The 14,657-nt window shown below is 44.2% G+C and overlaps 1 protein-coding gene across 1 annotated transcript in view; it reads right to left on the bottom strand.

The window, feature by feature from the left end:
• Window positions 1-14,657, bottom strand: part of efnb3b (ephrin-B3b) — a 90,411-nt gene that overhangs the window by 36,042 nt on the left and 39,712 nt on the right. Inside the window, exon 2 of the mRNA XM_072688773.1 lies at window positions 11,762-12,057. Coding sequence (XP_072544874.1) covers window positions 11,762-12,057 — 296 coding nt within the window. The remainder of the gene's footprint in view (window positions 1-11,761; window positions 12,058-14,657) is intronic.

The raw sequence follows: 14,657 nt of genomic DNA on the forward strand, positions 1-14,657 counted from the left end.
AACCAAAGTACTTTCCGAACATTAGTACATATGACATGATATTTCTGGACTTGATATGGACAAAAGTATTGGGACACCTGTTCATTCTTTGTTTCTTCTGAAGTCAATGGTGTTTTTTAAAAAAAAAGAGTTTATCCTGCTTTTGTAGGAGTAATTGTCTCTATATTTGGGAATTCTGGAACATTGGAATATTGTCCAGGAACTACTAGATTTGCGGAGCATTGCTGTGAGAATTTGATTGCATGCAGTGACAAGACAGTTAGTGAGGTAAGGATGTCGGATAATCACCACCCAACTCATCTCGAAAGTACTGGATCCATTGCTGACACAGTTGTACAAGTGCACGCACACACACACACACACACACACACACACACACACACACACACACACACAGCTTGTCTAGTCCCTGTAGAGACATACTGCCAATAGAATAGGACTCTAGAGCAGTTAGTATTGGGACCTGTTCATTCTTTGTTTCTTTTAAAATCAAGGGTATTAAAATTACTTCATCCTGCTTTTGTTGTAGTAATTGTCTCTGCTGTTGAGGGAACATTGCAGTGAGGATTTGATTGCATTCAGCAACAAGAGTGTTAGTAAGGTCAAGATGTTGGATGAAACCTTTTCCCCAACTCCAATAGGTTCAGGTTTATCAGCTCCAGAAGGTCCTATTCTATCGGCAATACTTCTCGCACTCAAACACTCGCAGTGGCATACTTGCTATCTCCAAACCAGCAGGAGAATCTCGAGTGCACCTACGACTCATTCGGTGTGTAAGGTCTGGTTTGAAAATGCATTTTTCTGTAAATGTGTTCCTTATCGCGCCTCTGGCTGTTTCAGACACTTCAAGTTGGAGAGTAGGCTATTAGCTTGCGAGCCACACATACACACACACACACACACACACACACACACACACACACACACACACAGACACATGCTCTCTCTCTTATTCTCTTTCAGTCCGTCTGTGTCTCTCTCTTTCTCTCCCTCAGTCTCGGTCCCATTATCTAAGGTTGTTTTGTGTCTGGAGTGCGCGGTGTGAGGATTAAGTCGGATCCATAACTGTGAATAGAGGCAGGTCGGGTCTCTCTCTCTCTCTTTCATTCTCCCTCGCTCTCTCTCTCACTCTCTGGCAGAATTAATTACCCTAATTACACTCCTTAATTGCATACGTTAAAGTAGCGGATTGAGCCGACGCCAGTGTTGGGGAAGGCCCAGGCCAGGCAGACAGAGTGGCGGGGGTGGGGTGGAGGGATGGAGCTGTGGGGGGGATGCGAGGGAGCCTTCAGTGTTAATAAACATGTTATAAATCAGCCCATCGCTGCAAGTGATCTGTAATAAAACCTTCCTAACTGGCCTTTTAAGCAGGAACACTGGGGTAATGTATGCCCCGGTACTGCCTTACTAATCTGCGCAAGCTGATCTAAATCCCCCTGGCCTGGAGTTCCGTCACGGTTCCGTGTTATTCTAGAACCCCCCCAAAAGTTCTGAAGCGGAACCCGGCTCGACCTATCAGAGCGGCCCGAGCAGGTCCGCATTACATTACAAGAGTGATAATATCATCAAGGCGATTGGTTACACACACACACACACAGATACACACATGTTCCCTAAAACGGCAGTACGGCTTTTTGCATTCTTAACAACGATTAAAATCTTGGCATCATACAGCGGTTATAGTGTGCAGTGAATTATTCTTCTGGCATCGTTCACTGCACAGAATGAAAAAAAAGCCAAGAGGAAGAAGAAGAAGAAGAAGAAGAAGAAGAGAGAGAGAGAGAGAGAGAGAGAGAGAGAGAGAGAGAGAGAGAGGGAGGAAAAAAAGAGAAAGTGTTCAGACAAATGACTCTTTGTATTCGCTAGATGTTCCAAACAATACACAAAACTGTACAAAAGTCTAAGTCCCCCCAAGAAAATCCATTTAAAACCATTTATCTGGGCAATAAGTCTGTTTAAACCCATCTATCACTAAAATAAAGAAATAAAAATAATAGTAAAACAAAAAAATATTTATTGTTTATAAGTAGTTGGGATGTGAGATGCTTAGCAAGTTAGAAGAAGCACAAAGGTTTAATTCCAGATCTCTCCTCAGTGCCCTCTTTGCATGAATTTGTGAATTTTAGACTTAAAGCAGCATTATCTAGAAACAGTGATTTTTTTTTTACGACAGTAGTAAATTACATTCCAGAACTGTAGGGGGAGCCCAGGAGCAAATAATACCAATTCTCACATAATGCTGCTTTAAGGGTAAGGGTTAGATAGCACATGTTCTGCACACTGTTATGCGTAGCATCACACAATGTGCCTGTTCACTCCTAGCATTAACATGAGTTTTGTATCTGGATAATTTCTGGACCTACTTTGACGGGATTCTGTTAACACTTGTTATTAAAATGCGTTCCCAATGAGACCAGTTTAGATCCGTTTTTCTGTTGTGTTGGATGAAGGTGGATGAGATCAGTCTCTGACCACCTCCGAAACTGAACACAATCCGATCACAATGCGTCTCGGGGTGTTTACCCCTGTTTTTCATGCAGACAAGTGAAATCTGAAAGTGATCTGATCACCAAAAATGCTGTTGTGTGACGCCGGGTGTGAACAAGGACAGGGATGAAGCCTAGTCCCGTCCATTCAGACCGCTGTGTAGTCCAGGACTAGACTTAACAGACCCCAAGTATGAAACATACATTTCTCAGATACCTTAGACATTTGCACTGTACTCAGGGGTACAGGTAAAGTCCGAAAAGAGTGTGTGTGAGAGTATTAGTGAGGTCAGGACGTTGGATGATCACTACCTGACCTTAACTCATCATTCCAGCGAGCACAGCTCCACTGCTCTTGCATTAGGCATTGTGCCAATAGGTTGATGTTTATCTACTCCAGGGAGTCCTATTCTATTGGCAGAACTTCTCTAGAGGGACTAGACAAGCTGTGTGTGTGCATTTGTGCATATGTATCAGCAATGGGTGCAATTTAAAGAAGTGGAAATGCATTGAGAAAGGCTGTCCACAAACATTTGGACATGTAGTGTTCTGTTTAGAGATGCACATTTTCTGGAAATACAACAGAAAACAAAGAAAACTGAAAAGCCATCTTAATGAATTCAGTGGTAGGTGTGTGTGTTTGTGCATGTCTTTCTGACTGGCACACACACTCACACACTGAACAGCTGGTCAGCCCAATCCTTCCCGAACACTCTAATCTTTCTCCACACACAGTAAACATCCTCTTCGTTTTAAAGCCCTGTTTATCCAAAATGTCTGTGTGTGTGTCTGTCTGTGTGTGTGTCTGTGCGCGTCTGTGTGTGTGAGAGACAGACAAGCCAGGAAGATTTATAAGGCGGGCATGCGCGTCCAAGTGTTGCACTAGGGGCTGTGTTTCAATTGTGCGTCTGTCTGGGTGTGTAAATTAAAGTGTGTGTGTGTGTGAGTGAACATTCCATTGTGCCGTTACACTCGGGGGCTGTGTAGCGGCAGCTGTGTGTGTCTGTGTGTTTGTGTGTGTCGTAAAAGCTGCCTGTGTTCATTATGGTCATTAGTGGGTCATGTTTGTGTGATCCTCCACACTAAATCACGCTCGTGTTTGCGTGTCTCTGCATTGGGACCTCTGAGGTGGGGTCAGAGGTCAATGGCGTTGCGCACACTGGATCAACCAGCCCCCTGTTCCAGAGAAACACATCCCTGTACAAGAGTGCCTTAAAAGAAAGTGATACAAAGCATGCTTTGTCTACTTTTACCAGAGAGAGAGAGAGAGGAGAGAGAGAGGAGAGAGAGGAGAGAGACAGGAGAGAAAGAGAGAGTAGAGAGAGAGACAGAGAGAGAGAGTAGAGAGAGAGAGAGAGTGTAGAGAGAGACAGGAGAGAAAGAGAGAGTAGAGAGAGAGACAGAGAGAGAGAGTAGAGAGAGAGAGAGTAGAGAGGGAGAAAAGAGAGAGAGGGGATAAATAGAAGTGAGAGAGGAGAGAAAGTGAAGTAAAGAAAAACAGAAGAAAGAGAGAAAGATCAAAGAAAGAACAAAGACAAATGAAAGAAAGAAAAAACAAAACAATGATCAAATTGTGGAAATATGTGTATTTGTATGTGTGTGTGTGTGTGTGTGTGTGTGTGTGTGTGTGTGTGTTTATGTTTGAATGATGGGAGAAATGAATGGCGCAGTGTTAACTAGCTAGAATCCAATTAGAGTGGACTTTTAATGTCTGACCTTTAGAAACACAGACAGACACACACACACACACACACACACACACTCGTACACTCTCTCACACACACATAGTGCAAACTAAAAAAGACAACATCAAACAAAATGAAAGAGCAACAATAAAGCACATCTCTCTCACTCTCTCTCTCTCTCTCGTTCACAGACGACGGCACTGTAAGCCTAAATCAGTGAGGTGACCTGTCATATTCTGTTATTCACACTCAACACACTCTTTTCTTCGCTCCCTTTTTTCTGTCTACAGTTACTGCCCCCCTCTCTCTCATTAAGCATAAACTCTCTCTCTCTTTCCTCTCATCAAAAAACTCTTGTAGAGCTCAACATCTTTCCCCCTGCGCCTCCCTGTTCCTGTCTGCATGTGTGTGTGTGTGTCTGTCAGTGTCAGAACAGTTCTGTTCAGTGTGAACCTAATGAGTCCTTATGTTAAGAGTGTGTGTGTGTATGTCAGTGTGTCTGTGTGTGTGTGTGTGTGTGTGTGCACGCATGTGTGTTTATGTAACACTCCTTGGATCTTCATCCTTGCTGTCAGGGTAGCTGCGTTCTCCATCACTGCTCTGGAAGTCTCTCCTCTCAGTGGCACACTGGCAGCCAAGTGCATCCTGATTGGCAGATGCAGCCACACAGAAAGTGCTCTAATCCAATGAGAGTGGGCCGAGCCAGATGTGCCCGTAATAAAAACAACCCAATCTAAGAAAATGGCAGGATATTAAAGGGCCCATATCCTGGAAAAACAGCATTTCCTCACTGTGATGTAGTGAGCAACATCATACACTATACGGACAAAAGTATTGGGACACCTGGTCATTCATTGTGTTTTTTTCTGAAAGCAAGGGTATTAAAAAGTTGACCCTGTTTTTGTTGGAGTTACTGTCTCCACTGTCCAGGAAAGGCTTTCTTCTACATTGTACTGAGAATTGTTCTGAGAGTTTGATTGCATTCAGCGACAAGAGAGTTCATGAGCTCAGGATGTTGGATGATGATCACCAACCTACTTCATCCCCGACTTCCCAACTCATCCCAAAAGTATTGGATAGAGCACCACCATCATTCCAGAGAGCACAGAGGGTTTAAGCCTGGATAGCCATTTGAGATGCCACTTGCTCTTCGCAAAAGCTATCTTGCAAAAACCATGTATCTCCATTTTTTTAATTTTACATTGGAAATAAAAACTTAATAAAGTTGTTACACTGTTATTACAAGTGGCACAATTTCTCTCTTGTTCTCTCTCAGTGTGTGTGTGTGTGTGTGTGTGTGTGTGTATCTGTTTGGCTTTGGTTTCAGGCAGAAGTCGGGAACTCAAATCAGAGGGTTTTAAAATGCTCAAATATTCATCAGATATAGATCTCCCTCAATCCCTTACTCCCTCCGCTCTTCAATCGCCTCTGCCTCTCTCTCCCTCCCTCTTGCACTAACCCTCCTCCCTCTCTCCTTCCCTCTCTCCCTCTATCTCTCTTCTTCCTCTCTCACAAGTCATTTCAGAGAGGGAAAAACATATACAGTATATAAAGCAGTCGTCAGCAGCCTAATCACCCCAGCAAACACAGATGCACAGAAGGGCTCTGCCACTATGATCCGAGGATCGCTGGTTCGAATCCTGGGTCATGCCACTTGACATCAGCAGCTGGAGTCAGAGAGAGCACAACTGACCTTGCTCTTTTAGGGGTCACTACTGATGTTGGTCTGTTCGCTGTTGTTGGAGCTGCGCTTTCCTTTGAGCATGCTGGCTGCCTAGCTGGAGTAGACATGTGCTGGTCTTTACCCTCCTAGGGTTGGGGACATTGCTAGTGATGAGGGAGTTCACATGAACCCTTGACCGATTTGACAAAACCTGACAGATAACACAGGACGTCTTCAGACGTTTGGAGTCAAATGGCTGATCGTTGTATATACTCACACAGATCACTCCAGGTAAGGAGACAGTGGGAGTGATGGTCATACACTGTAGGCTTTAGCAAAGCATTACAGTAGCAGACGCAGCAGAGAAAGGTACGCAGATGTGACTGCTGATGTGTGGGAGATGTGCTAATCTCTAAGGCCTGTGTGTGTGAGTGTGTGGAGAGAGAGAGAGAGAGAGAGAGAGAGAGAGAGAGAAAGAGGAAGCTGCTCTCTGGGTTAACACTGTGACTGTCTCAGAGGCCGCCAGATGTATCTCTCATCTCTCTCTCTTTCTCTCGCCCTCCTCCTTTCTTCCTCTCCTCTGCTCCACCTCTCCTTCTCTCCTTTCCACTCCTCTCCAGTCATCCAGTCATCCATCACCTTCTTCTCCTCCTTGAGCTCTCTTCATTTTTAATTCTCTGCTCTGACTCTCCGCTCTTGAGTGACAGGTGGCCATCTGTCTCTGCCTGCCGCCACGGCAACACCACAGCAACAGCCTGGCGACGAGCGAGCCCAATGCAGATCCACTCCTGTCAGGTACACACCGCCTTCACGCTGACTGACAACATAATATGTGTGTGTGTGTGTGTGTGTGTGTAGAAGGACTTAAGTTCAAAGTTCTGTCACACTTACACTAACACACGTTTACAAACTGTCTCATCAATCCATCACTCTCTCTCTCCCTCACACACACACACACACACACACACACACACACACACACACACACACACACTCTTGCATCATAGTCTACATTCTAAAGCACTCTCTCACTCCCTCCCTCTCTATTCTTTTTCACTCCCCCACCTCCTTCTCTTTTCTCTCCTCCTTTTATCTCTCCCTCTTCCCCTCCTTCTCTTTTCTCTCCTCCTTCCATCTCTCCCTCTCTCCCCTCCTTCTCTTTTCTTTCCTCCTTCTATCTCTCCCTCTCTCCCCTCCTTCTCTTTTCTCTCCTCCTTCCATCTCTTCCTCTCTCCCCTCCTTCTCTTTTCTCTCCTCCTTCCATCTCTCCCTCTCTCCCCTCCTTCTCTTTACTCTCCTCCTTCCATCTCTCCCTCTCTTCCCCTCCTTCTCTTTTCTCTCCTCCTTCCATCTCTCCCTCTCTTCCCTCCTTCTCTTTACTCTCCTCCTTCCATCTCTCCCTCTCTTCCCCTCCTTCTCTTTTCTCTCCTCCTTCCATCTCTCCCTCTCTTCCCCTCCTTCTCTTTTCTCTCCTCCTTCCATCTCTCCCTCTCTTCCCCTCCTTCTCTTTACTCTCCTCCTTCCATCTCCCCTCCTTCTCTTGTCTCTCCTCCTTCCATCTCTCCCCCTCTCCCCTCCTTCTCTTTACTCTCCTCCTTTTATCTCTCCCTCTCTCCCCTCCTTCTTTTTTCTCTCCTCCTTCCATCTCTCCCCTCCTTCTCTTTTCTCTCCTCCTTTTATCTCTCCCTCTCTCCCCTCCTTCTCTTTTCTCTCCTCCTTTTATCTCTCCCTCTCTCCCCTCCTTCTCTTTTCTCTCCTCCTTTTATCTCTCCCTCTCTCCCCTCCTTCTCTTTTCTCTCCTCCTTTTATCTCTCCCTCTCTCCCCTCCTTCTCTTTTCTCTCCTCCTTTTATCTCTCCCTCTCTCTACTCTCCTCCTACCATCTCTCCCTCTCTCCCCTCCTTCTCTTTTCTCTCATCCTTCCATCTCTCCCTCTCTCCCCTCCTTCTCTTTTCTCTCATCCTTCCATCTCTCCCTCTCTCCCCTCCTTCTCTTTTCTCTCCTCCTTTTATCTCTCTCTCTTTCCCCTCCTTCTCTTTTCTCTCCTCCTCCAATCTCTCCCTCTCTCTCCCTCCTTCTCTTTACTCTCCTCCTTCTATCTCTCCCTCTCTCTCCCTCCTTCTCTTTACTCTCCTCCTTCTATCTCTCCCTCTCTCTCCCTCCTTCTCTTTACTCTCCTCCTTCTATCTCTCCTTCTCTTTTTCTTGTCTCCTTCTTTCTCTTTTTATCGCTCCCTCTCTCACCCTCCTCTCTTTTCTTCCCTCCCTCTCTCTCTCTTCCTCTCTCACCATATATATATATATATATATATATATATATATTCCCCTTTTCATTCCTTCTACCCCACCCTTACTGCCCCTTCTCATATTTCCCTCTTCTTATGTCTGTGTGTGCATGTGTGTGAGAGTGTGTGTATGTGATGTGTGTGACAGTGAGGAAACAGCCCCGCTTTAAGCTTTTATAATGAGGCGCAGGGTGAAAGAGCTCTGTGGGTGTGTGTAATAGCTGGAGAGAAAGCACGGCAAAATAAAACATCAGCCTTGAAGATGTGTATACAAAGCGCTGGCCATCCGGGAGGAGTGTGTGTGTGTGTGTGGAACCTGCAGTATGAGACATTGTAAAATGTAAAAAGAGTAAGAGCAGTGTGTGATTGTGTGTGTGTGTGTGTGTGTGTGTGTGTGTGTGTGTGTGTGTGTGTATGGTAGTTGGAGCTCACGTTAGGATTACAGAGTGAATGTGAAACTCTCACATGTACAGTAGCGCAGTGGTGAAAGGCAGCACATGGCTGTAAGAGCTCAGGGCTCCCGGGCTCTGCTAAATGATACACTTACTACCAGAGCTGACCAACCTGAACCTGACAAGGTCTCTCTCCCCCTTTCTCTCTCTCTCTCTTACACACAGTCCCTGTTCCAGCTCATTTAAGGCACATTGAATAAATTAACACATGCTTAAGCAGGTCAAATAATAGCAATTTCCCCCAAGGCAAAGGTCCCCAGCATACACACACTTACAGATTTCACACACTTGCGCGCGCACACACACACACACACACACATACACACACACACTCAAACACATTAACATACCATGACATCATTTCATACAAGCAATGAAGCATGTATTCTCATCTCAAATAGAACTCCTTATGGTCATGATAAAGGCTGCTCGCACACACACACACCATATTCACACACCAAGCACACACACACACAAACACACACACACACACACATTCAAGTGAATGAAATTTTCAGTGACCCGCAAAATCCCCTTCTGTATGATCTGAATCATACTATTACTTTCTTCTTCTCCACCTCCAAGATCCTCCTCTCTCTCTCTCTTACTTTCTCTCTCTCTCTATTTCTGTCTTTCTCTCTCTCTCTTTCTTTCTCTCTCTCTCTATTTCTGTCTTTCTCTCTCTCTCTTTCTCTCTCTTTTTCTCTCTCGCTCTCTCGCTCTGTCCATTTACAGTAATTTGTCTTGGCATATGCAGTGCTACTCACAATTAGGTGACCCCAGTGCAAAGCTGGGAGGTACAGTTGCAATAGGCAAGACTTTCAGCGGCTGGATTCATTAAAGCTTTCAGAAGAAAACCTTAGGATTTAAAAACTTATTTAAAAAATTTAAATCACCTCATCCCCAACTCCTCCCTCAAGTATTGGATAGACCACCATCCATCATTCCAGAGAACGCAGTTCCACTGCTACACAGCTCAATGCTGGGGGGGTTTATACCCCTGTAGCTCACACCTGGCATTGTGGCATGGTGGCAATAGGTTCATCATGTTGATCTGCTCCAGGGAGTCCTATTCTATTGGTAGTACTTCTCTACAGGGACTAGACAAGTTGTGTGTTTAGGTGTGTTTAGTGTGTGCAAGGTAAAGTAGCTGAATGCATTCATTAGAAGGGGTGTCCACAAACATTTGGACACATAGTGTCTCTTTCATTTTCTATTCCATCTGTCTTTCTCTCTATTTCTCCCTAACTGACAGTCTGTCTCTCTGTCTCGCTCTCACCCTCTCACTTTTTTTTTTGACTCTCCACCTGTCCATCTCTCTCTCTCTATCTCTCAGTGCGTGTGTGTGTGTGTGTGTGTGTGTGTTTGACCTTGCATTTGAGACCTCATCGATCTGCTCATCCTGTCAATCGATTTGCCGGGTCTGTTGGAGCGATGATAAAGGCCCTGGTGTGGAGTGTGTGTGTGTGTGGTGTGTGTTTTAGTGGCAGTGACACCTCCGCCTGCACAGACGTAATAAGTCTGGAAATGTCAAAACATGACAGACTTACCGTCTCTCACGTACACACATGCACACACACACACACACACACACACACTAATACACGTGTATGCATACACAAACATATGCATGGCGTCCCTGCAGTCATGCAAAGCTAAACACACCTTTATCCGAGATACAGTTTCACTCACAAATAATAAAGATTTACAATGATCGGCCATAACATTAGTACCCCTTGTGCCGCTGAAGATCTGGGACCAAGACGTCCTGTGGTCAGTTCCCTGGTTGTCCTTTCTTGGACCACTTTATAAATGTACAGATCACAGCATACAGGAAAAAACCCACAAGACCTGCCTGAAGTTTTGGAGGTGTTCTGACCCAGTCGGCCAGCCATTACAATATGGCCCTTATCAAAGTGTCTCAGATTTTTATGTTTGCCCATTTCTCCAATGCCCAATATATCCCACCGCTTGACAGATGCCACTGTAAAAGAAGATGATCATGGTCTTTCACCGGTCACCTGTGGTACTAATGTTATGGCTGTTTGGTGTAAGTGTAGCTGTAAACCTCACCATGTTACAATACAATAAATCCCATCAAATAGAGGTGGGAAACCTGACGTATCCCACCCCCATTCTTCTAAATAATCCCTCTTCCCATACCCTTTCTTTCTCTGTCTAACCTGTTTTCCCTCCTTCTCTCGCGTCCTCCCTCACTTTCGCAGCCTCCCCCTTTCAGGCAGTCTCTTGCTCTCTTTTTCCTACGTGTGAATAGACGCTACAATAACATCCGCACCATTCGTCTGAGTTAAGCGATTTGGTTTTGAATGTGTGGGAGAGAGTGCAAATGAGCATAATGTACACTGCTGGGACTGGAAATTGTTTTTTAAGTGCGGAATTGACAAGCCGGCATGTTTGCCTTGGCCCCGTCTTGGCTCCCCGCTGCTGCACGATGTTTTTAAAACAACCCGCAGAAACATGACCTTTAAGTAGATGGTCATCTCTGATAAAACTCACAATCAGCTAAAGCGAGGTTTGAGGATCATGACTGCATAGGGGATGAGTTGGGGAAAAAAACTTACATCGACCCCAAAATAGACTCACAATAGAACACAGCCGGCCAAAAGAACAATTGGGCAGACGAAGGAAGAGCTTCAGATAGTCAGTCACTCACTTACTCATTCACTAGTTCACTCGCTCACTCAGTAAGCATGTACAAATGCATCGATCTGCCGGCCAGATGTGCCGATCTGAAGGGGTGTTGTAATGGCATTGAAAGAATCTTTTGGGCAATGCCATAAAAAAACCTTTTTATTTACCTACCTGTTTTCACATCTGCACTCAAATGCATTCTGGAGTGGTCTGTTTGAGGTGAGAACGTGATCTGACCTTGATCCGACCCGACTATCAGGTGTACTCCTCAGGTTTGAGCTAAATGCCCCCCGTAGCCAGGTGTTAATCTGGTATATCAGCCAGATCATTACTACAGCGATGAACAAATGCCATCTCAAATGCCATCACCCACAGCAAAAAGCTTGTTGTGTTAAGTGTGTCTACCCTCCTCTACTGTGCCAATGCTTCTACATATTTGTGAAATTTCCACCAAACGAATGGAACTGTAGCAACATGTGAGATTTTGTGATTCCTAAAGAATTCCTAAAGAGGTCAGAGGGTCACACTGGTCCTACTCACCGATAATGTAGTAGTCCTGCATGGTTTTGAACTCGTGCCCCCAGAGATTGGGCGAGTACTCCTGGAACTTGATGGTGAAGCGCATGTCACTGTTGGGCTTGTCGCAGGTCAGGAGCAGGTTGGGGGCGCCGGTCACCTCGCACCTGTCGGCCTGTTCCCGTGACGACACCAGGTACAGCTTATAGTACTCATACTCCGCAGGAGCTCTGGGTCCAGGTGGGTCCGATGCCGGGCAGATGAGATCCAGGCGGTCCCCGATCTGGGGGTACAGGACATAGCCCCTATCGTCGTTAAACCTGAGGGAAGAGAGAGGGACAGAGAGACATTGTTAAATGAATTTGAGAAAATTGATAAAGCAAGTGATTTTCTATTGGTTCATTCTCTCAGATGGTTAATGTAATATTTCCTCCATCAGGCAGATCCTGATTTATTGCTAAGAAACAATAAGTAGATACATGTAGGTCACAGAACTGCAGAGAGCATCACATGATGCCAAATACACATTCGGACGTTTTTTAGAAACCCGGTCTGTGGGCTATGTAAAGTGCTCCAGGAACAGAGTGACATTTATCATCTGAATAAAAGCGACAGAAGCAAACCCTGCCATCCTCCATACAGACATGTACATTCACTCTGTTTCACCATTCCACTATTCACCCAGCACCTATTCTTTTCTTCCCCTATTCAGGCCTTCCTTTTTCAGTCTGCAATAAGGCATATCCAAGCAAGGTCTTGGGCAAGCATAAAAGCAAAGATTCAAAGAAGCTGCATTCTCTTGCAAATATGTCTTTTTGTCTCTCGAACTTATCTAAATAACTCTAATCAAAATGTTTCCAAACGCGCCAGAAGTATGCAAGACGTCTTTGAATTTCCTTTGTGTGCACCGACGACTAAACCACTCAAAGCACCGAGGCCTAATTATCACTTCAACACATCTCGCAGGCTTTGGTGGCGGCCGCCCTGTTTACACTGATCCCAGAGCAGTTTTGAAGGTGTCTCTCAGCAATAAAGCTTAAGATTTCAGAAAGTAGCACTGACTGTAGGTAAGAAGGGGGGGGGTCATTCCTCCTCTCTCACGGTTAACCCCAACAGGATGTATTTACATTTAAACAAATCAAAGCCGCCAGTCCTGTTCTGAAGCGGTTCCTCCATTAACACATGAATGGCAGAAGAAGGCTAATGAAACTCCAGAGGAGATGCCTGCCAACCAGAAGCTAATGTAGAACTGTGGCAGCTTTTCTGGAGTGTAAATCACAAGAGAAGGATCACATGAGAGCAATGCTGAGAACGTAACTGCATTCCACTTTAAATATTTTATATATTTTTATGTTCCTTGCTGGAAAGCACTACATGCATTAAGTCTGGCTATTACCTACAGTAGCTGTACAGAGTCTGATATAGTGGGAACACTTTCCTGGGTCTATTAGGACAATTTTTATCTACCCATTAAAGCTTTAAAAGGTCACCAGCAACCTTGCTGTGCAGGTTTTTATTCCTTGTTTTCAAACTGCGTGTTTCTGCAATTTCCTGTAACGTCTAGCACCCCCTACCGGTGATCATTAAACACACTATAAAGACTATTCCAATATGTACACACTGACCCGTTCACACCCGGTCACTTCATGTGACTAGTATCTGAAATCTATCCTAATAAGATTTTAGCCACATGATTTACACTGGGTAGTCCAAGGGTCTGCAAACAGTCCAACTGAAACCCGATCACTGTGTGGGACAGATTGACCCATTACACAGCAATTATTACTGGCGTTTCGGTTGTACTGGGAGAGATTTTGGTTGTAGAATGTTGAGATGGATGTGTTTACACTGCTCTAACATGACTCGCTTTATGATATAACACGAATGCGCTTTAGACTTTTTCCTGAAGTGGTTTGAGTGATCGGATTTGTAGCTGGTTTTAATGAGTCTTTGGTGTGTTTACACTTGCAATTTTATGTGACTCGGCCTTATCCAGATATAATCCTGATACTCACTTTAAACATTTAAACTTTTTGCATTTCAAGAGATTTGCTTCTTAGATGTGTTCATATTTGATAAAATGTAACAAGTTATTTTTGTTTCTATAATTAAAAGTGTGTTAAGATCCAAGAGATGTACTAATGTGTCTAACATCTAGTTTAGATTCTGCAGATTTCATAAACATGCAGCATTACCATATTAAACCCTCCTGTTATGGTGCAGGTAATTATTTTTGGAGCATGAACATTTTCTGCTGGGCTTAATTAGTGTAATGAACATGTAAATGGAAAATGTCTAATTTGATGTGTTTGCATCCCCCTCCCCAAATGTTTGTATTACACACACCCTGTTGTGTCATATAAAACATTGAATAGAGACTACAAAGGGTAACAGTATCAAATTTAGACAGAAAGTGATTTTATTTTCAAATTGAGTCACAACATGATTGCATTAAAAAACATAAGTAGACTACATTTGATTAAATTAATGTTAACTGAGCTAAAGACAATGTTTATAAAGAGAAATATTCTAATTTTAGATGATTACTGTGGTTCCTTGCAGTTAAAGACAACAGGAGGGTTAACTTCGTATACCCTGTACGTAGGTCCATACTCCAGTTTCTTACCCTCATGACTGCATTACTCTTATAATTAACATCAATTTCCTCAAACATCAAAGATCCTAAGATAGAACCCTGTGGGACTCCACAGAATGTGTTAAACAGTTCATAGTAGCTTCTGCATTAATAACAGGATTAATAACAAAATAATAAACCACAAGGTTCAGAAAGTTGAGTCAGAAATCTGCTTAATATGAGCTTTGATAAGAAGGTAGCAAAAAGCTTTGATGGGGTTTCTAAGGGTAAAAAAATATTTTAAATCAGCGTCTTTGACATTGGCAGTTCTCAGCGATCACTAAA

Source organism: Salminus brasiliensis, chromosome 9, assembly GCF_030463535.1.
Source record: "Salminus brasiliensis chromosome 9, fSalBra1.hap2, whole genome shotgun sequence".
NCBI lineage: Eukaryota > Metazoa > Chordata > Actinopteri > Characiformes > Bryconidae > Salminus > Salminus brasiliensis.